General features: G+C 63.5%; 1 protein-coding gene across 2 annotated transcripts; it reads right to left on the reverse strand.

Annotated features, from left to right (window-relative positions):
- Positions 1–886: 886 nt before the first annotated feature.
- GRK2 (G protein-coupled receptor kinase 2) lies at positions 887–19,962 on the reverse strand. Of its 2 annotated transcripts, none has more exons than XM_054511819.2 (21): positions 19,630–19,962; positions 9,667–9,743; positions 7,871–7,944; positions 7,657–7,758; positions 7,460–7,534; positions 7,272–7,333; positions 6,444–6,495; positions 6,048–6,139; positions 5,568–5,667; positions 5,395–5,473; positions 5,175–5,305; positions 4,819–4,913; positions 4,637–4,744; positions 4,371–4,437; positions 3,997–4,097; positions 3,380–3,446; positions 3,204–3,299; positions 2,839–3,001; positions 2,543–2,679; positions 2,340–2,450; positions 887–2,232 (listed from the first exon to the last, which is right to left on the reverse strand). In XM_054511819.2, exons 1-21 carry the CDS (start codon positions 19,740–19,742, stop codon positions 2,068–2,070), a joined length of 2,067 nt encoding a protein of 688 aa, XP_054367794.1. In that variant the 5' UTR covers positions 19,743–19,962; the 3' UTR covers positions 887–2,067. The 2 variants fall into 2 exon arrangements, with proteins under 2 accessions (XP_054367794.1, XP_045749151.1); XM_045893195.3 differs by having other exon boundaries at positions 2,340–2,453; positions 19,630–19,961.
- Positions 19,963–20,723: the final 761 nt, after the last annotated feature.

Below are 20,723 nucleotides of genomic sequence, written 5' to 3' on the forward strand. Positions count from 1 at the left end.
TCAGGGATTCCCAGAGTCTATCCAAGTTCAGACCCCACGTCCATTCACATCTTTATCACTAAGTGCGCCCCGGGCTCTGGGCCAGGTTTAGCCTGGTTTTCAGGGCCTCCCAGGCTGGCTCCTTCCCACAGTGCTCCTAACCTAAGCCACTCCTGACTGCCTGGCCATTCCCTGCATCCGGAACATCCTCCTCAACTCCCTGCCCCAGTGCTGCAGGCCCAGCTCACAGGCCTTTCCCTCCTAAGACTCAGCCTCTACTTCCAGGGCCCCCACCCCCAGCAGCCTTCGTGCACGGAGGCCCCCCAGCCCTGCCCAGCAGAGCCCCGCATGGAGTGGACAGCAACAGACATCCCCTAGAGGGGCCTGAAGGGCGAGGACGTGGGGGGAACGAAGTTGAGCAGAGCCTCCGGGTAAAGGCCCAATGCTGAGGCATCCCTCAGGCCTCAGGGACCCTTACAGGGCAGCAAGCCAAGAGAGGAGGCTAAAGCCAGGCAGGTCCAAGGGCCCAGAGGCTGCCGTGTGACCCCCAAGAACAGAGGTGCTTGTCGGACTGCCCAGAGGGTGTCAGCACAGTGCCTGGCGAGCTGGTGTGCTCAGCCAGCCAGTCCACATGGGACACCAAGCACGAACTGCAGGCACCTCTTCCTGCTTCCCTGGAGAGCGGGCAGAAGACCCCTTCTGCTCCCCTGGGGTGGGAGGACGAGCTGGGGGTGGGGGGGTGGGAGAGCAGTGGAACCCCCTGCCCCCGCCCCAAAGAGGGGCGGGGCCAGTGCAGCCTGGCCCTGGATGCCTGCCGTGGCAGTGGAGGGGACCCGGTGCCACGGAGACCCGGCCCAGTGGTAGCTGGAAACGGTCATTGGGCACAAAAGAATCAGACACAGCCAAGTCAGGCACCATTTTTTATAAAAACGCATAGTCTCATTTTCCACTCTTTAAAATCACATTCAAAAATCGGCAAAGGAACACCCCGGGGAGAGTAGATGGGAGGGGAGGGTGCGCCAACCCAGCCCCGGGGGGGAGGGGGGTTGGGGAGAGGGAGTGACACCACACAGGGCAGTGCGACTGGCACAAGGGGACATGCGGCGGGCGGGGCGGGGGGCAGCGCCCCATGGGCAGTGGCACTGACAGGACGTGGGGCTCTGGGGCTGGACAGCCCGGGGGCCACACTGACCGGCCGGGAGTGGCGAGGGCTGGCCCCACCTGGCCCCTCTCGCTGTGCTGCCCGGCCCGTCCAGGCTGGTCCCCCCTGGTCCTGGGCAGATGAGGCCTGGCCCAGCCCGGGGAAGGGGGGGTGGGGGGTGGCAGGGGACCTCGGGGCCAGGCGAGGCCAGTGTAACACAGCCCACAGCTGCCTTTCTGTGGTCCCTGAGCCCGGGCGCTTGGTGTGGGAGGAAGGGGGCAGGCACTGCAAGGAGGGGAGCGGGACCTGCTGCCAATGCCACCCTCCTGGCCGAGCCCCTCGGGCTCCGCGGACTGTGGGGATGGAGGCAGCCAGCCAGTGACACAGGGGTTCTTCCCGAGCAAGGGCACACGAGCTCAAGTCGCTGTGGCGAGGCCCTGGGGTCAGGGAGATCATGGGCCCCTCCTCCACCAACCGGCCGGAGGACAGGACAGTGCAGGACTGTGCCCCTGGCACAGGAGGGGCTGCGGTGGGAAAATTCAAGTAGTGTCCCTGTGCTGTGGCCTCCCCCGGGGTGGGGGACGCTGGGCCACCCTCAGAGCACAGCCCAGAGCCTGAGGGGGCACAACCTGGTGTGGCGTCATCCCCAGGGAAGGGCCAGGAGGGCTGCCGGGGCTGCCGCTCCCCCCCCCAGCCCCGCCGCCCCTCCGCGGGAAGACCCTGGGAGGGGAGGCCCCTGGAGGGTCAGGGCTGAGGGCAGCTGAACAGTGGCTGGGTTGGTGGCAGCAGGAGCCAAGGCAAGCGGGGCCCCCCCCGGGGGCTGGGCCAGGCTGGGGCCACAGGAAATCACAATAATTACAAAATAAAACCTTTTCCGCTTGGCGGGAAAACAAATAATAAAAATTCGACAAAATAAATTAGAGGTTTATAAAAGGCGGGCGGGCGGGTCAGAGGCCGTTGGCGCTCCCGCGCTGGACCAGTGGCACCTTGCTCAGCTCCACGACGGGCGAGCGCGGCTTGTTCTTCATCTTGGGCACGCGCTGCACCAGCTGCTGGGCCTCGCGGTAGGCGTCGCGCAGCTCCTTCTTCCACTGCACCAGCTCAGGGTCGCTCTGCGGGCACCGGGGGTGGGGGGGTGGGGAGCGTCAGGCGGGGGGCCGCCCCCCCCCCAGGCTCGGTCCCCAGCCCACGCCGCCCCCTGGCCCCTGGCCCCACTCACGTCACACTGCAGCACAAACTGTTTGCCACCGCGGATCTTGAGAAGGAGGCACTTCCGCTCCTTGATCTGTGTCTCCTCCACGGACTGGATCTCCTCCATGGTCAGCAGGCTCTGCTGCAGGGCGGTGGGGGGGGGGGCAGGGGCGGTGAGGACGCAGGACCAGGCCCCACCCCACCCCACCCCACCCCCGGCCCGCTTCTCACCGGGGCCTCGCCCTCGCCCCGCCACTCCAGCCGGTTGGGGAACAGGTAGAAATACCGCCGCTGCCACTGGGTCAGGAAGGGATTGCCCATCTTGGACATGTAGCCGTGCATGATGCAGTCCTTGCCCAGGGCATAGTCTGACGAGGAGAGGGAGAGGCGGACTCAGCCCGGCCCGCGCGGGGTCTGAGTCCTTGTTCGGCCGCGCTGGCTGTCACCTCGGGTGGCTTCCCGAAACCCGAGCCTACTTCTCGTCTCTAAATGAGCAGTGGGTGTCCCCGGCAGCCGCGAAGCCTCACCTTCCTCGTGGCCCAACTGCTTGTTTTTGGTTTTCTTGCGGGCCTCCATCCGGTCCGTCTCGGCATTGATGGTGTCGAAGACCGTCTCAGCCACCTCCTGCTGCCACCGCTCGGAGATGGTGAGGGGAAAGTTGCGGTACAGCTCCTGGTCACTGTCCAGCAACTTCGATGAGGGGACAGGGCAGGGACACCCATCAGCCACAGGGCTCCCAGGCGGCGGGGGGGGTGTGTGTGTCTGGTCCAACAGCCCCCCCACCCCCATACCGGGCATATCTGGGGAGGAGGAGCCCGAGGCCCAGCCGCTGATGGAGCCCGGCAGGCCAGAATCAGGGCTCAGGTGGGAGAGGCCGGGGCAGGCCTGGTACCTTGATTCCTTTTGTGTCCTCCTCGTCAAAGGAGCCAATGTCAAAGGCGTCAGCAGCGTTCACCTCCCCTCGAGGGGGGATCAGCGGGGGAGGGTACTGTGGCAGAACACAGGCTGGGCGTCAGCACCGGGCAGGGGCCTCTGGGGCACCCGCCTGGCCCCAGCCCTGGCTGGTACCTTCTGCAAGAAGACCATCTGCCAGTCCAGGGAGCGGAAGAAAGGGCTCTCCTTCACCTCCTGGGCCCTGTGGGGAGATGCGGGCCATCAGGTCGTGGCGGGGGGGGGGGCCACGTCTGGGCGCTGGAGCAGGTGACCCAGGCTAACTCCTGGGCCAGCCATTCTTTGGCTCCGTCACCTTGGGCAAGTTCCTTAAACTTCAGCCTGTTTCCTCATCTCTAAAACGGGGAGAGCAACAGTTCCCACACCCTAGGGCTGTTGTGAGTTTTCACATTTGTAAATCTTGCAACATCATGCCCAGCACTCAGTAAATGTTTAATAAACACCAAAAGCTCTTGTCATCATCATTATCGTCACCATCTCTGTTACAGGGGCCCCTTCTGGAAGCCGGTCCCCCGCCAGCTCTGGCAGCTGCAACCCCAGGCAGCCCTGCCCCGAGAACACTGCACGGGGCTGGTCACACCCTAGCCCGTGAGCTCCTCAAAGGAGGCTGGCACCAGGAGGGGGATCCGGTGATGGGACACAGGCCTCATCCTCAGGCCGGCCTAGCGGCATGCCCACACGGCCCTGGCAGGGAGGGAGGGACTGAGACAGTGGCCCTGGCCTCAGGCACTCACCCTCGGCCCAGGCAGCCCAGTCTCCGGTTGACATCTCTCTGCAGCAGCCCCTCCAACAGGGAACGGAGCTCGGGGGAGAAGGAGTCGGGCAGCTCCACAGCCTGCAGGGAGGAGCGGACGTTGGCAGGGGCCGAAGAAGAGTCCTGGCCCCCGGCAGAGAGACAGCGCCCAGCTTCCTCACTCACCCCAGCAGGCATGTTTGTTCTGACAACACAGGGATGGGGAGCCTCTGGGGCAGGAGGCCAGAGTAAGGATGAGTGGCCCGAGTTTGTTGTTCGTTGGTGAGAACCAAGAGTCCAGGACCCAGACACGCACGGGAGACCCCAGCCCCACCCTGGCCCCCCGTGGACTCCACCCAGCCACCCTACACTCACCATTGTCAATGTCATGCGGTCAATCTCATGCTTATCTTTGGTCTTGTGCTGCCGGAAGGGACTGTGCCTGGACAGGAGGCACAAGGTCAGAGGACAGGAATGGGGAAACTGAGGCAGGCAGCAGCAACGATCCTCATCGAAAGCCAGGGACGGTGCCACCCTAACACCCAGGCAGCTGTGGGCCCCCCTCCCCTAGGCCGCTACCTGGACTCGGGAAGAGGTCCTCTCTGTTCCCTCCCACCGCCCGCCTGGGACAGAACACTTACCCCCGCAGCAACTTGAAAAGCATGCAGCCCAGGGAGAACCAGTCAGCACTGCTATCGTAGGCCACGCCCTTCTGCAGGACCTCGGGGGCCATGTACCCGTGGGTGCCCCTGTGGAAGCAAGGAGGCCGTGAGTGGGTCGGGCGGAGGGTGCAGGAAGGGAGAGTGGGGGGCCGGGCACTCACACGCTGGCGTGGGGCTTCTTCTTGGAGAAGTCGCAGGCCAGGCCCAGGTCTGAGATGCGCACGTGGCCGTGCTCGTCCAGGAGGATGTTGGCTGGCTGTGGAGGAAGCCTAGTGAGCTGCCTCCGGGGCGGCTCAGGACACGGTCTGGCCAGGCAAGATGCCAGCTAGGGTCCGGTCATTCTAGGGGGTCATGGGTGTCCAGGGACGAGGCCCTGGGCAGGGTCTTCTCCTTTCCCGCATGACAACCAGAACTGTGACAACGGCTCGGCGGCCGGCAGGGTGAGGAAGGGAGTGGCCGGCCGGCCCCCAGAGGCCCTGTGCCCATCACACGGGGGGGGGGGGGTGCGGAGTGTCACCTTCAGGTCCCGGTAGACGACAAAGCAGCTGTGCATGTGCTCCAGGCCCAGGATGATCTCGGCGGCGTAGAAGCGCATATCGGCCTCGGAGAAAACCCCATGCTGGGACAGGTGGTAGTGCAGGTCCCCGCCTGGGGGAGGCAGCCCCACAGGGGTGGCGCTCAGCTCCCCGGCCAGCCCCCGGGCCCGGGGTCCACCTGGGGCCAGGCCACACACTCACCGTTCATGAGATCGAGGATGAAGCTGAGCTTGTCCGGCGTGTGGAACGCGTACGACATGCAGACAATGAACGGGCAGTCCTAGGAGGGCACGGGAGGGGAGGTCAGCAGGGGCTGCACCCGCCTCCGGGACCAAAGCCTGCTGCGGGAACCAACCCGGGCCCTCCCGGCTCACCCCAGTGCTGACGAGGGACAGCATGATGCGCTCGTTCAGGGCCAGGGTCTCCCCCTGCTTCATCTTGATGCGCTTCTTATCCAGACACTTCATGGCGTACCTGGTGGGGGAGGGGGGGGGGATGCCGGTCGGTCAGTCAGGCCACCCGCACCTTCAGTGCAGAGCTCAGGGCTGCACCTGGGGGTCAGCAGGGGCGGGAAGCAGTGCTCAGGGCTCTTGCAGCGAAGACTAGACACTGCAGCAAGCGCAAGACGCGTCAGAGTCAAGACAGAAAGACGGCAGGAGGAAGTGCTGGTGAGTCAGGGGCTCTGGGGGCCTGTGGGGTGGGGAGAAGCACACGCCCAGGACGGAGGGACACAGGGGCCCTCTGCAGAGATCTGCTCTCTTGGTACCTGGGGGCCCCAGTCCCCACAGACACCCCCAGGGGGCCCTCCCTCCCTCAGGCACCCCACTCGACCCTGGATCCGAGCCGGTGCTCACATCTTGCCCGTGTCGGCCTTCCGGCACCCATAGACCTCGCCAAAGCCCCCTCGCCCGATGATGCGGTGCACGCTGAAGTCGTTCATGGTCAGCTGCGGGGCGGGGGGGGCAACAACAGGGGTCACTGCGGCCTGCCCGGGCCCTGCCTCGGGGCAAAGACACCCAGGCAGCAGGGGGCCAGTCCCATGCCGGAGGGGGGGCATACACAGGGCCCCCCTCACCACGCACTTACCTGCCCTGAACCACCCCCACTGGGATCCTGGCACAGACCCCCCCAGACACCGCCCTGGGGGCTGAAGGGCAGACTCCCCTGCCCCCCGCCAGCCCCGACCAAGCCTGGGGACGGCAAGCAGGGAGGGAGGGAGCACGGTCCTCCACGGCCTCCAGTCCACTCACATGGATGTTGAGCTCCACGTTCTTCCACTGGCAAAACCGTGTGAATTTATCACTGTAAGAGAAGAACCCGGGGCTCTGATGAGCTTCAGAAAGCAGGCAAAATGATGCCGGGGGCAAGCCTACCCCATATCATGGCCACCGCCTGCGGTCCCGAGCCTCAGTGTCCCCTCCTGGACTGCCTAGGCATAGTGCTGGCCCACGTGGGGCCTGGCCACCTGCTGTCAGGTTTCAGATAAGCTTGGACAAGAGGTCCTCTGGTCTGATCCAGACCTCCTGCTACCACAGCTCTGACAATGCTCATCTCATCCCTGCTTGCACACCTCCAGCAACACGGCACTCACCTCCCCCCCGCCCCACGCTGAGGCTCCCACTCCACGGCTGCGCAGCTGGGGCCCTTGAAAGCTGTTCTTTACATCAAACTGAAGTCGGCCTACAGCTCCCACCCATGAGGGCCACAGCGGAGGACACGGTGTCCTGTTGTGCCCACCCCTACCATGGCCCCGATGCTTCTTGGGCCCAGGAGGTGCTAAACAGTCCATGAGAAGGAAAGACACTTAGGTGGTCTCTTGCTCCCTGGAGAATCACCTGGGACTTAGCCCCAGGCTCGAAGATGCCTGGGGCTAAGAAGGGCAGGGCGGGAGTGTGCAGGAAGTGATGGCTGGGAGCCGGTCCGACCTCTGAGGAGTGTCTGTACGGGGCCGCTAGTGGGGCCCAGACACCGGCATGCCCCGGGCCCGAAGCAGGCTGGCTTTTCTCCTGCACACCATCCACACCCTCTCAGAACAGTCTCTTCCTCACCTTCCCCTCCCGCACGTGCCCAGCTCTCACCTCTCGATGAATTTCTGGAACACATCCCCTCGGAGGTTCTGACAAATCTCTTCAATGTATGGCTAAGGGAGGAAGCTGGAGGTTGGTGACTGAGCCAGACTAGGAGCTGACCACGCTCCGTGACCTCAGCTGCCCAAGGGTGACCCTGGCTGGGCCGAGAGGCAGCAGGGAATAGGCCCAGTACACACCTGGAAGAGATCCGGAGGCACCTGTTTCTTCACCAGGTGACCCTGGACGTGCTCAGTGGCACTTTTCGAGAAGGGCTGGGGAAGACAGAGGTGGCTGTGAATTCTCCGCAGGGTCCTTTCGTTCCATCCCAGCGCCCAGGCCGCTGTGGGCCGGCCCTTGGGTCTAGGCCTGAGGACAAGCTGGCCGGGGCACTCACATGCGAGCAGGCCAGCAGCTCCTTCATGATGTAGGTGTCGAAGACCTCCCGGCTGCGAGCCAAGCGCTCTTCCTCTGTCTCCAGCTTCTCATATTTCTTGATCTAGACGACGAGATCCCCACAGGTGACATGGAGGCGCCAATGCCAGGTATCTTGCAGATTCAATGAACGCAGCCCAACCCCCTCCCCTCTCTCCAGGCAGCAGGGGCCTCACCTCCTCGTAGAACTCCACCAAGGGCTTGGCCTCCTCTAGGTGTTTCAGGCAGAAGTCTCGGAAGAGCAGGTACCCTGAAAGCAAGGGGGTCGGGTCGGGTCACATGGAGCCACACCCCTCAGAGGCCTTCCCTTTGTGGTGGGTGGCGTGGGCAGAATGCAGAGGTGGTCTCTGCCCTAGGCAGGGACTGGGCGAGGTGACCTCCAAAGCTGGCACAAACTGAAGATTCTCAGTCCCACCCCTCCCAGAATCTGCTTCCTCGGGGGGTGGCTGGGATGTGATGGGCTCTCTGGGGAGGCGGAGGCTCGGGGCTGGCTCTGGCTGCCCACCCTCTGGCTGCAGTCCAGGGCCTGCACCTGTTGCTCAAGGGCAACACGCCCACTGGGCAGGCTGTGTGGGTGCTGATCCCCCTGGGTCAGGCCAGAGCACAGCAGGGGGGAGGGCAGCCTTCCAGGGGACCTCTCCCTGGACTCCCCCCCCATATCATGCCCTCTCCATATCTGGCTGATTTTCACAGCAGCCCTGAGAAACAGTTACAGAAACAGACTTCCGGGAGGCCTGTCAGGTGGGCATGAGTAGAACTCGGGGCTCTTCTACCAGATGGGAGGTCCTGGGAAACACAGGCCAGGGGTGACTGGGGAAGGTAAGAGGTGGGACAAGCTACGGGAAGGGCTCCCAGGAGGCCTCCCCCTTCCCTGGGCAGGCCAGGCCTCACCCTTCCCAGGGGAATGGGGGCTGGAGGCCTGGCCCCAGAGCAGCCCTGAGGGTTCAAAGCAGAAGTAAGGGCAGTGCCCACTTCCCCCAGCCTCACACGGGGGACCAGGCTTGTGCTGGATGGCTTCCATGCCTCTTTGGGGGCACTGCCTGAGCCCCTCAGTAAGGGTGGCCTGGACTTCGAGTAACCTGTGGCCTGGGTTTCCCAGTGGGCTAGGGGCTTTCACTGAGGACGCCGCATCTGGCCCTCCAACAGTCCCGGGCAACAGGGCTTCTCAGTCCTAATTCCCAGGTGAGGACACCAACAAGCACAGAGATGTGAAGCGATGTACCCGAGGTCACACAGCACAGACCACGGACCCAATCTGTGCTTCCTGATATACTGACTCCCCAAGACTGCCCTCCAGGGCCTGATCTGCCAGGCCACGCCAGGCCAGGCCCACTCCCATTGCAGAGCTGAGATCCTGCTCTCAGGAAGGCCAGACCCGAGCCCAGAGGGCCTGGAGCCCTGCTTCCCGGAGACCCACCCCAACCCAGCCCTGCCCTGCGGGCCAGGTCTGCAGCAGCGGCTGGTAAAACAAGGGCACTGGAGGAGGAGGAGGAGGATCTTAGGGGCCCGGCCAAAGCAGGTTGCTCACAAAGAGGGCCCATGGGGGCGGGGGCGACGACCACAGCTCGGCAGGCGCCACAGGAAGGGCCCCGCCCCTTCCTGTCAGTTCTACCAACGGCCCCAGCAGCTGTGCCTGCGCCGAGGGGAAGCTGCAACTCTCACAAACAAAAACCCCAAGGAGGAACTTCCCCGGCAGCCCTGGAAGACTGCTGGGCCCCCACCCCCTTCACAGGGCTCCCGGGGCCGACGGCCAGGGGCTGGGAGGCACGCTGGGTCGCGGCCACCCTGGGAGACGGGGTGCTCGCTGCTGCCCTGCCAAACCTCCAGGGAGCGGGGGGAACAGAGGCTGGCCAGCTGGGGGGGGCGGGCAGGAAAGCGGCCTCCGGGTCCTCCTGCCCCCACACCCCAGGGCCTGGGCAGCTGGACAGTGGTGGGAGGCCCTCGGGGCCAGCAGAGCTCCGCACGGACTCACCCAGCTTCTGGGAGAAGATCTTCTCAAAGGTCACCTCGCCCCGGTCCTCCAGGTACTTCTGCATGACACTGCGGATGCTGAGAGACAGGAGGGCCTCGGTGAGCCCCGGGGCTCTCGGAATGCAGAGTGCCACCGCTGCCTCCAGGAAGGCAGCCACCAGCCTGGGCCTGCCCACCCGTGCTCTGTCCCTCAAAGTTAGGGTGGCCAGCAGGTGGCTGCTCAGAAGTCGGGTCCCAGTACGGCCTCATGCCAGCTTCGGGAAGCCGGCCAAGCCTCAGAAGCCAGGCCTCACCATCAGCAGATGATGGGTAACCAAGATGGGGCCTGACCTGACCGTACAATCCTGCTCGGCCATAAAGTGGGCCGAAGCACTGACGTACAGAAATGCTACCACATGGGTGAACCTCAGCGTGCTAAGTGAAAAGAGAGAGTCACAAAAGGCCACGAGTTCTATGATTCCACTTATCTCGCGTGTCCAGAACAGGCAAATCTACGGAGACGGAAAGCAGATTAGTGGGTGCCAGGGGCTGGGGGAACAGAAGAGTAACTGCTAACAGGTATGGGAATTCTTTTTGGGGTGATAGAAATGTTCCGGAATGAGGTAGGGCAAGGGTTGCACAATGCAGAGAATGTACAGGATTGTACGACTTAAAATGATGAATTTTATGTTATGTGAATGATATCTCAAAGTTTTTACATAGTAAAAACAAAACAAAAGCCAAGCCTCAGTTCCTTGTCCATAATGTCTGAATTAAGCATGTGCCCCCTCCCCCCGGGCTGCCTGGGAGGGCAGCAGGGGAGAGGCCACCTGGGAGGGCTGCAGGGGCAGCGGAGAGGCCGCCTGGGAGTGCTGCAGGGGAGAGGCCGCCTGGGAGGGCTGCAGGGGAGGCAGGGGAGGGCCGCCCGGGAGCGCTGCAGGGGAGAGGCTACGTGGGAGGGCGGCAGGGGAGAGGCTGGCCATCACGGCCACAGAAGCCCAGCCAGCACTCCCCATCCGAGAGCTCACCCTTAACACCAAGGACTGTCTGAGCAGGCGACATGGGGCTATCCTTCATGCCCCAGTGGTACCCTGTTGTCCCCTCCTCCACTCCCCTGGGCCACCTGCAGTCCGGCCCGGCCAGCCTGCCTGTCATGCTGGCCAGCTGTAATCAGTCTGGCCTTCCAGAGCCCGGGCTCCTGAGGAACACTCCAGCCCTGTACTGAGGACCAAGCTGGGCAGGCACACCTGAGCCCACGCAATGCTCACAGCTCTCAGGATAGGAGAGGCCACTGGCAGGCCACTGATAAGACACTGCAGCTGGTGAGGACCAGGGATGAGAGAGTCGGGGTTCTGTGCCCCCGCCTCACTGCATCCCTCCTAGAGCCCAGCGCGGGTCACCAGGGCCTGCTGCACATCCTCTACTGGAAGGGTCCATGCACCCCTGCCCTCTAGGCAGGCCCTCCCAGGGCGCAAGTTCTGCATCTGTGGCTCTAAGACACTAGACGGTGTGTGACAAAGCCTGATGGGAGCCACGTGGGAAAGGGAGAGTGCTCTGGGCTGTCAGGAGAGGCTGCGTGGAGGAGGAACTCCGCTGGGTTCCTCCGGGCAAACAGGAAGTGAATAGGTGGCACAGCCCAGGGCAGGTGGGGGGATGTGGGGACAAGCAGGGGAAGACCCAGCCAAGGGTGAGCAAGAGGCTAGCAGGCAGGAGGGGGCTCGGTCCAGAGCAGACGGGAGGAAGCCCAGGTGGGGACGACGCAAGAGGGATGACCAGCAAGGAAGGGAAGAAACAGGGGTGGGAGCAGGCTCAGGCCATCAGGCGGGCGGGAGAACTGACCGGGCCGGCGGGGATAGCAGGCCAGGCCTGCCAGGGTTTCGGCCACGAAGAGGTGCCTGAAGTGAAAGTGCTCCAGGCAGGGCCGGTGCGGCCCAGGGATGCTGCCCAGCCTCTGGGCCTGGGTAAGAAGGCGGGGGAACCCCTGCCCCTTTCCCCTCAGCACTCTCCTTCTCCTTCCACCCAGCCCCCCCCCCCCCAGGCCTCTGCTCAAGTTTGAGCCATGCAAGGAAAGGCCGCGCGGAGCTGTGGGAAGCACAATCCTTCGGCAGTGACTCCCTCCCCCGGCTTCCCGGCCCTCGGAGGCTGAAAGATGCTGTGACATCCTCCAAAAGCTGTCTCCAACAGGAAGAAGGGTGCTCATGACCAGGACAGCCGTCCTGTGTCCCCATCCTCTGACTCCAACCAACAAGGGGAGAGCTCCCAGCCAAGGGCCAGTGGCTCGGTGGCCCCATGCTGCCTCAGAGCTGGTTCCCCTGGGGAAAGCAAGGATGCCCTCTGCCACGTGCAGGGGCTCCGAGGCCAGGATGTGGCCCCCACCCATGCTGGCACAGCTTTCCCTCCTGAGTGCCCCACACCAGCTCACATCCACCAGCCACCGACAAGAACACATCTCCTCAGCTCCACAGGACTCACAGGGACGCCAGGCACTCAGGAGGCCCACTCTGCTTCACACACGGCAGGAGCTCAAAAAACCTTCCCTGGGGCCTGCAGATCAGAGACTGGAGCCCTGTGGTTCCTCTCCCTGTGAGGGAGAGTGCAGGACCTCCTTCTTGGAGGACAGTGGGACCGACCAGGGGTGTGTGGGGTGCAGAACAGCAGCTAGGGCCCAGGGCAAGGCAGAGAAGGCCTGGCAGGGTCTTGAGACCAGGCGGCCAGGAGTTAGGGTCTGAGCCCAGAGCCCTGGGAACCCCACAAGGCCAAGTGCCTGAATTCTACCTGTGAAGTGGACCAGGAAGGCTGGATCCTCACCACCCCTTGGCTCAGCTCTTGGCACTCCACGTCTGCACCCAATTCTGTGTTTGGGGACATTTTGGTCTATGGGAGGGGATGGACAGAGTAATAAAGTGGGAAAAAAAATATCACAAAACGTCAATCCTCCATGGAGGTGAATGGTCAGATGGTGGTCAGGTGCAGTCAGGCGGGAGGCCCAGACAGGTGGATGCAGATGACAGGCAAAGTGACTCCAGCCCGCAAAGGGTGACGCCACCAGCCCGCTGGGCACGGCCCCTGCGATAGGCACTGGGAAGGCCGCCTGAGCCCCAGACTGGTTTCCAGGGAGCCAGTGAGACTGGCACCAGCTTAGTGAAGACACTACAACGGGAATGCCCACCACGGGACTCGGCGGCCCCCGCAACAGCCGGGAACGGGACTCGCCAGGGAAATGCTCTCTTGACAAGGGCCTGCAGATGAGGGAGCCAGGATGGTCGCTTCTCAGGGAGCCGGCCTCCAGCACAGCCTTCTCCCTTCCCAGGAGCTCTGTGAGCTCAGCCCAGGAAAGAGCAGAAAGTGGGCCCCGGGGGGTCAGACCCCGCCTCCCCGCCGAAGCTGCATGGGACGGCCACAACTCTCTTCCCAGCCCACAGCACTTCACTTTCTTCCTTAAAAAGAAAAAAATGTTTTCTAAATAAAATAAACAACCTCCCCCCACCCAAACATGAGATCAGACTGAGCAGAGCCCTTGAATGGAAGGCCCCCAGAGCGACGACATCAGGGCTTCCTGTCGGTTCTCATGGGGCTGGCAGGTTAGAAAAACGTGTTACGGGACACACTCCCGCCAGGGAGGCAAGTACAGGTTGGCACGGGAGGTGGTGGCGGCCTCCTGGGCTGGGTCACCTCCGTCTCCAACACCCGCTCCCTGATACTGGTGGAGTCTAGAGTGGCGACGAGCCCAGGGCAGCGTTCCCACCCCCACCCAGGCCAACAACTCTGATATCCAGGAGCACGTGGCTTCCAGATCAACTCTGCGCTGTCAGGAGAGCCAAATGCCTGCCTCTTCCCCGCCAGAAGGACCCTGAGGCTCCCCGTCTCTCTGGGGAAGGGCCTGAGCTCCAAATGGCTCGCCCCAACCCCCCTCCCCGGAGGCCAGGCCTAGTCACAGACTTTAAACGCCCAGTTTCCCCATCTGTGAAATGAGGATGTCAACAAACTGCTGAATTTGCCCCCACCGTGCTGGCCATTTAAAAAGCCTGAGAGGACACAAGAGAAGAACTGTCTCAAGATGCCAGCCTTGCTGTGAGAGCCGTCAGCTCATGTCCCCTCCTCCTGGGATCCCACGGCCCGTGCCTCTTCTAGAACGTGATCCCGAGCTACTCGGTCTCCTTTGGGTCTCTGTTCCACACCTCCCACGTCCTGTGGCCAGGGGGCCTCCCGACCGCACTGGCCACGGCTGGGGCCAGGAGCACTCCCTGAGTCGGGTGAGGGGCTGCAAGGCCCCTCTGCTCACAGACCAGCCTCACACACTCCTGCTGATCTCCCTCGGGGCCGGGGGGGGGCGGGGGGGGGGCAGGCAGAGCCTGGTACGTGCCCCAACAAAGTAGCAAGGGCCCCTTGGCGGGAGGGCCGGCCCTGCCATGACTGGGGGCCGCCTATGGCCAGGGCCGTTGGCTCGGGCCGCAGCTGCTCTGAGGAGCAGGCCAAGCCTGACGCTGAGGGAGAGAGCACGTCCTCCCTCCCAGCCCGGAGTGCGGGCAGAGGTGACAGGACGGCAGGCAGGAAGGTGGTAAGGGCTGTGGGGGAGAACTTCCGGTAGCTTCTGGAACCACGTGGTTCAGAAGAAAAGCAAGGTCCCTTGCTCTGTGGCACCGAGGTCTGCTGAGCTGACCTGGGCCCTCACAGGTGACTCCCACACGGGGTCACAGACAGTAGTAGCTTGTGCGCGGGCTGGGAGGGACAGCAGGGGTCAGAAGCAAACACACTTGTTGTGCTGGTGAAGAAATCTAGGCTGGAAGCCGAGCGGCTTGCCCCGCATCCCACACGGAGTTAGCGGCAGAAAACGAGACAACGTCCAAGTCTCCCTGAGAAAAGGTGTCCCACCGGGCAGGGGCCTCCCCTCAACCTCTGCAGGAGAGCTGGGGACAGGGTCCCCGAGGGCCCCAGACTCGTGCCCAGGCTGCCTTTCCCTCCATCCCCTGCCAATGCTGTGGGCAGCGGGCAGCATCGCTCCCGGGAGGCCGGCACCTGGCGGGCCGGGGCCAAGGTGCCCAAGCTCCTGGGTGACAGGGACGCCGGGGTCGCGAAACCCCAGGACGGTGCAAGCTGGCACGGGCGCCACAGGCCTGGCGGGTCTGGGAAAGGCCGGAGAACAAGCCACGGAGCAGAGGCCGTGGCCTGAGCTGCAGCCCCTCTGTGGCATTTCCGGGAAACCTGGTACTGAGGTGGCAGCAGGAGGAAGTCCCCTGGGGCTTCTTAATAGTATTTCTCAGTGACTCTCCCTGGGGCTCCCAGTGTCCTCGGAGCTTGAGAACAGGGCCACACACCCGATGGGAAAGTCCGAGCCCTGGGCCCAGGGGGAGACAATAGCCACCAGGCAGCGCACACAGGAGTCCCCCCTCCCCCCGCAGATGTCCGAAGGACCGTCCCCGGCTCCCACCAGTGCCGGGGCCACAGAGTGGCGCCCCGCGGGGTGTGCGGAAGGGGGCAAGCTGGCAGCCTGGCCACACGTCACGGCTTCTGTACGAACGCGGCATGAGCACCACACCCTGCAATTTGCTATTACGTGAAAAACGCACCAAGAGCAAAGTTCCAGGCCCCCTTGGCCCGGGGTTCCCAGGAAGGGGCTGTCCCCGACCCCGACCCCGACGGCCTCCAGGGCCCGAGAACGCCCCACTCAGACACAGCGCTGCCGACACTCCAACACCAGAAAACTCGCTCCTGAAACCCTGCTCCTCTGCCCACACAGAGGCTACCCCTGGAGGGAGCAGCGATGCAGAGAAGGAAGGTTACCGTTTTGGAAAAAAGCTGCAGCCCAACAGCTCATTTTTAGGGTCTCTTGCTGGAGACAGAGTAGCAGTAACCAGCACGGAGGACAGTGGCCCCCGGGGGCCACAGGAAGAAGGGGGCAGGTGTGAAGGAGGCCGTGCGGTCCTGAAAGGCTCTCACGTGCTCCTGGCTCCTGCGGTTTGTTCCGTTTGTTCCGAGGCAGGAGCATAATATCCTGGAAGCACCAGGCGCGCACACGCAGCCCCTGGGTGCCCGGGGCGGGGAGGAAACGCGGCTGCAGAGTGCCTACACCTGACGTCACGGGGAATTTACTACTAGGAATTGATCGTGCATTAATAGGACACATTATTCCTGGTTTGACAGAGCCCAGATTCCCCTGCAGATTCCAACCTGTGATGCTCACGCTCCCTTCAAATCCACTTACTGAGGGAATGGCGGGCGGGCGGGCGGGTGAGTAACGTAATGGCAAAAATGTGAAGCCCCACGCTCTGGAAAGGAGAACAGATGGGCACAGAGCTCCCAGAGACCCATTCCTGAGGAAAGCAGCAAAGCTGAGCTGACAAGATCACCTTGTTTGGGGAGTGGGGAGTTGAGCTACTACTGGGGTGGAAAGTTCTGGGTGAGGGATAAGGCTGGAAACACCAGGGTTTTGCTGGTGATGGAGAAGTGGAGGGGGAAGGGAGGAAACCTTCCCCTGCACCCCTTCCCTGCCTCCTCCCGCCCAAATCAAGAGCAGGAAGTCCTGGAGGCAAAGAGTTAACAGGAACGAAGAAGCAGAGGAAGAGTGGCCCGGTCTGGGAGACAGGGAAGCCAGAAAAGGGCAGGAAGGAGGAAATCCATGGTGGGGGAGGGACCAGGAAAGAGCCAAGAAAATGGGAGGCTGCAAGGGGCACGCGGCTCCGACAATCCGCCGCTGGGGCTGCCACTGTCACCAGGGAGAGCAGGGGCATCTCCTGGGACTGCCCAAGCGAGGCTCCTCAGCCAGGAGCCCAGAGAGTAATTACACACGGCCTCCGTGGTCATATTAAGCAAATGACAGTAATTACAGGACCGCTGCTGGTGGAGGGAGACTGCAGCTCCTTCGGGGAGAAGCACAGACCACAGGCCGGAGAGCGGAGGGAGCACGGCGAGGGCATCAGGGCAGGGCCGGCCCCTGGCCTCCCCGCGCTGGGAACGGAGGCAGGCGCAGGCAGGAAAAGGGACAGGCTGGTACTGCAGTGGGATCAGAGCCGGGTCTCCCGTCTTCCAGCTACACAACACTGCCTCCTTCCACGAGAAGGCCGAGCAATGGGTCTGCTTCCTCGGATCCTACAGGGTGACAGAAGGGGAGGACCCTGTGCCAACTCCCAGTGGCGCGGGGCCTGCCCGGCAGCTCCAGCTCCTAGCCCCGAGAAGTCAGAGCTGATGCCGGCCCCAGCTCCGGGCCAAGCACAACCTGGGCACCAGCTGCAGGGAGACCGCCAAGATGGACCACCCCAAGGTGGGAACAGCTCCAAACGGCACCCTGGCAGGAACAAACCACGGCCTTTGACCCGGACCCTGGCCTTGTGGGTGAGGGGAAGCCGTGACCCCAGGCACAAGAGCAGCCTCGTCTACGCTCTAGCAAGAGCGGCTCCGCTCGGTCCCAGACGACGGGGTCGGGGCCGAGCCTCGCGAACCAGGGCCGCTGACAGCCCCGGGGGCTGCGATCACGGAGCCCAGATCACGGCTCCCTGGGCAAGGGGTGCCGGAGGGGAGGGCGGACGTGTACAGGGGTGTGTGGAGGAAATGAAGCATCGCAGGGGGTCCAGAGCCCTGGGTTCAAATTCAGCTCACCTCCGGGACTAAGCCTCCTCCCCTCCCTGAGCCTCAGTTGCTTCAAGTATTAAATGGGAGAACATCACCTGCCGTGCCTGCTTCCCACAGTTGTGAGAAGAATAAAATGGGAGTAAAAACCGCTTTGCCAACTGGAAAGTGCTAGGCAAACGTGAGATACGGTCATCATGACCTTCCAGGGCAGGAGGCATTTGACCCACTGGGTGGGCAAAGCACAAAGTAAAAGGTGGCGCGTCCTCTGATGTAGGAGAGGCCTGGCCTTAGCTCAGTGACAGGGACTGCCAGAGCCTCTTCCCATCTCACAGACGTGGGCAATCTATCCAACGCTGTGCTGCTGGATGGTGACCCCATACAAGAGCCCATGGCACCTGGCTCTCGGTCTCCTGCTGTTCCCCTAAACCTCACAGCCTGGTTCCAAGCATCACCTAGTCCTGATGTTTCTTGAGCAACTACTACATGCGAGGCACGGCCTTGCCAACTTCACAAGTTGGTTTTTGGATCAACTGAGATGACAGATGTCATAATAAATAATAAATTATTATAATTTCCACCACCCTTCCTATCAGCACCATCACTACCACAGATGGTAAAGGGGACAGGAAAAGAGGAACAGCTCGTTTCTCAGGGTTCTAACACCTGCAGAGCCAACCCGAGGCGGGGCCCCATCAGGAGCAATGCATTCTGGGGAGAGATTACCCAAACACAGAGAGTTCCAGAAAAGGCTCTGCCTGACACTTTGCAGAACTCCAACCTGCAGGAGGGTCTCAAGGCCCCAGCCACCAAGGAGAGCCGTTGTGAGCCCCAGAGGTTGACTTCCCCCGCTTCCTCCCTCGTGGCTTTGTCATTTCTGAACTCATTTTTGTTCTAACTGTCACTGCTCCCTGGACAGCCCCCAGCTGACAGTCAGCCTGGTTCCTGTTTTGAGAAATCTGATTGCAAATGTCTTAGAAAAAAAGGGCCCTAACGGCCTTTTCAAAATGCAGACCAATTTTCCTCTCCCGGGGCTGGTGTTCAGTCAATCCGAAACCCAGTGAACAGGGCACAGAGAAGGGCGCCGGAGAGGTAGGCACGGCACTCCCCGCAGCTTCGGGCTTGGCTTCAAACACTCAGGGCGCTATAGGGTCCCAACCCCCATTTCACGCTATCCACATTTCACAGATGAGAAAACCGAGGCCCAGAAACAGGAAGGGACTTGCCCAAAGTCACATGATGAGACCACAACAGCCAGGACGGGCCCAGGCGCCCAGGCGCCCAGGCTCCCAGGCCAGCTGGCCTTCCAGCGTGCCAACTCCCAGGCATGAGCAATCACGGGGGCACACAGCTCCCACAGAGGCTGAACGGCCGGGCTCCCGCGCAGGCCTGCGTGGAAGTAGAAGCCAGAAGCCCTGATCTGGTGACCAGGCACCACCGTGGATTACCTGCGACACCGGGCAAGCCACTCGTGTCTGGGGCTTCAGCTTCCCCACCTGTTCCATGGAGACAAAACCACACCTGTCCTACCTGCTCATGGGCTGCCCTGAGGCTCAAACAATAGGAAACTAGTCGGGAAGCCATGAAATGCTGGTCAAGCCTCAGCCATGGTCCATACACTGAACAGAAGGTGCCTGCCTCCTGAACAGTCTAAACTTCCAATCCAGGGCCGGTGACATCAGTTGTCTCCCGGAGAGGCGGCCACCGCGGTCCAGCTGCTGCAGAGGTGCAGCGATGTCCTCTGGCCCGCGGCAGCCACAGGGCACCACATGCAGGGCCCGCCGGAGGAGGGATTGGAGGACACAGGGGCAGTGGGTGTCTCCCCCGACCCCCACCGGGCCGGGACACACACCACACCCTGCTCCCCCCCACCACCCTGACCCTCAAAGCACTCTCAACCCTACCCCCAGCCGGTGACCCGCCAGAAGTGTGGGGAAGACCGGGAAGACTGGCTGTCTCCCCCAGAGCTCACACGAGGGTCGACCAGAGGGGGCTAGGAGTGGGGGTAGTGGAACCCGGGGCGGGGTGCAGGGAGTCGGGAAAGCAAAGGGATGGGTGACGGCAGTCAGGCCAGGTAGACGGTGGCAGGCAGAGGAGGGGGCCGCACGGGGACAGCGGGCGACCGGGAGGGGCACGGAGGGCAGCAGGGGGCCCCCGTAGGAGAGAGCAGGGGCGCGGGGCTGAGGAGGCGAGGGCAGGCGGCGTGTGCGAAGGGAAGGGAGGAAGCGGAGCAGGCGGCACCGCGCGGCGCGGGGAGCCCGGGGGCCGGGCGCTGCGGCTTCAGGTGCACTGGGCCTGGGGCCGAGGGGTCCGCCGGGGTCGGCGGGGCCCCGAGCGGAGGCTGGGCACGGGGGGGGGGGGTCAGGGGCCGCGGGCTCGGGGAGCGGGGAGCGGGGAGCGGGCCCGGCCGGGGCCGCCTCACCTGGGCTCGGGCAGCAGGATCTTCTTGCTGGCGCGCGCGGCCGGCGTGGCCTTGCTCTTCTCCATGGCCATCAGGTAGCTCACGTCGGCCAGCACCGCCTCCAGGTCCGCCATCTTGGCGGCGGCGGCGGCCTCTCCCGCCGCTCGGCTCCGCTCCGCTCCGCTCGGCGCGCTCGGCCCGGCCCGGCCGCTCCGTCGGCCTCGGGCGCCGCCGCCCGCCTGGCCCCGCTCGGCGCCCGCGGCTCCGCTCGCCGCGGCTCACAGGCGGCGCCGCCCCATGGCGCCGGCTCGGGCCCGGCCCCGGCTCGCTCCGCTCCCGCCGGGACTGCAGTCGGGCCGCCGCCGCCGCCGCCGCCGCCGCCGCCGCCCGCGCCCCGGAGCCGCCGCCGCCTCCGGCCCCGCCTGCCGCGCACAGCGCCAGCGAGCCCGCGAGGGGCCGGGCGGGCGGGCGGGCGGGCGGGCGGCGGCGCCCCCTGGAGGCCGCGCGGGCTGGCCCGAGCCTGACCCCCGGCGGCCGGCGCAGACCCTTTCTCAGACCCGACCCCGACCTGGGCCATGACCCTGACTCCAGATCTGGAACTCCCCGGGAACCCGGGACCGAAGGCGACCCTGGACCCAGACCTTGACCACAACTCGGATCCCATCTCGGATCCGAGACTCCACAATAGACCCCGGCCCTCACCCCAGACTTGACACTTCAGAACATGATCTCCAGGACTTGGACCTCAGACCCTGGACATAGCCCCTGACTTCTGGACCTTGGTCGCAGTCTACGACCTGACATTAGGCCTGGATAACATTCCTGACCCCAGCCTCCAAACAGGACCCCAAGCCCAGACCTTGGACCACAGTCTTAGACTCTGTGACCTGAGATCACAACACTTTGTCCTGCCCTGGCTCCACACCCAGACCTTGACACTGACCTCAGACCCTCAACAGGACCCCAGATCTAGTTTTTTGGACCATGACCTCAAACACTGATCCCATCCTGGTTACTAACCCCAGCTTTGATTCCAACCCCAGACCCAGATCATGGTCATGACCCTAAACTCTGGACTTGGAGATAAGGACCAGACCTGAACTTGGACCATCAAC

Source organism: Mirounga angustirostris, unplaced genomic scaffold (genome assembly GCF_029215605.1).
Source record: "Mirounga angustirostris isolate CCGP_5_RB_7025 unplaced genomic scaffold, mMirAng1.0.hap1 SCAF_13, whole genome shotgun sequence".
NCBI lineage: Eukaryota > Metazoa > Chordata > Mammalia > Carnivora > Phocidae > Mirounga > Mirounga angustirostris.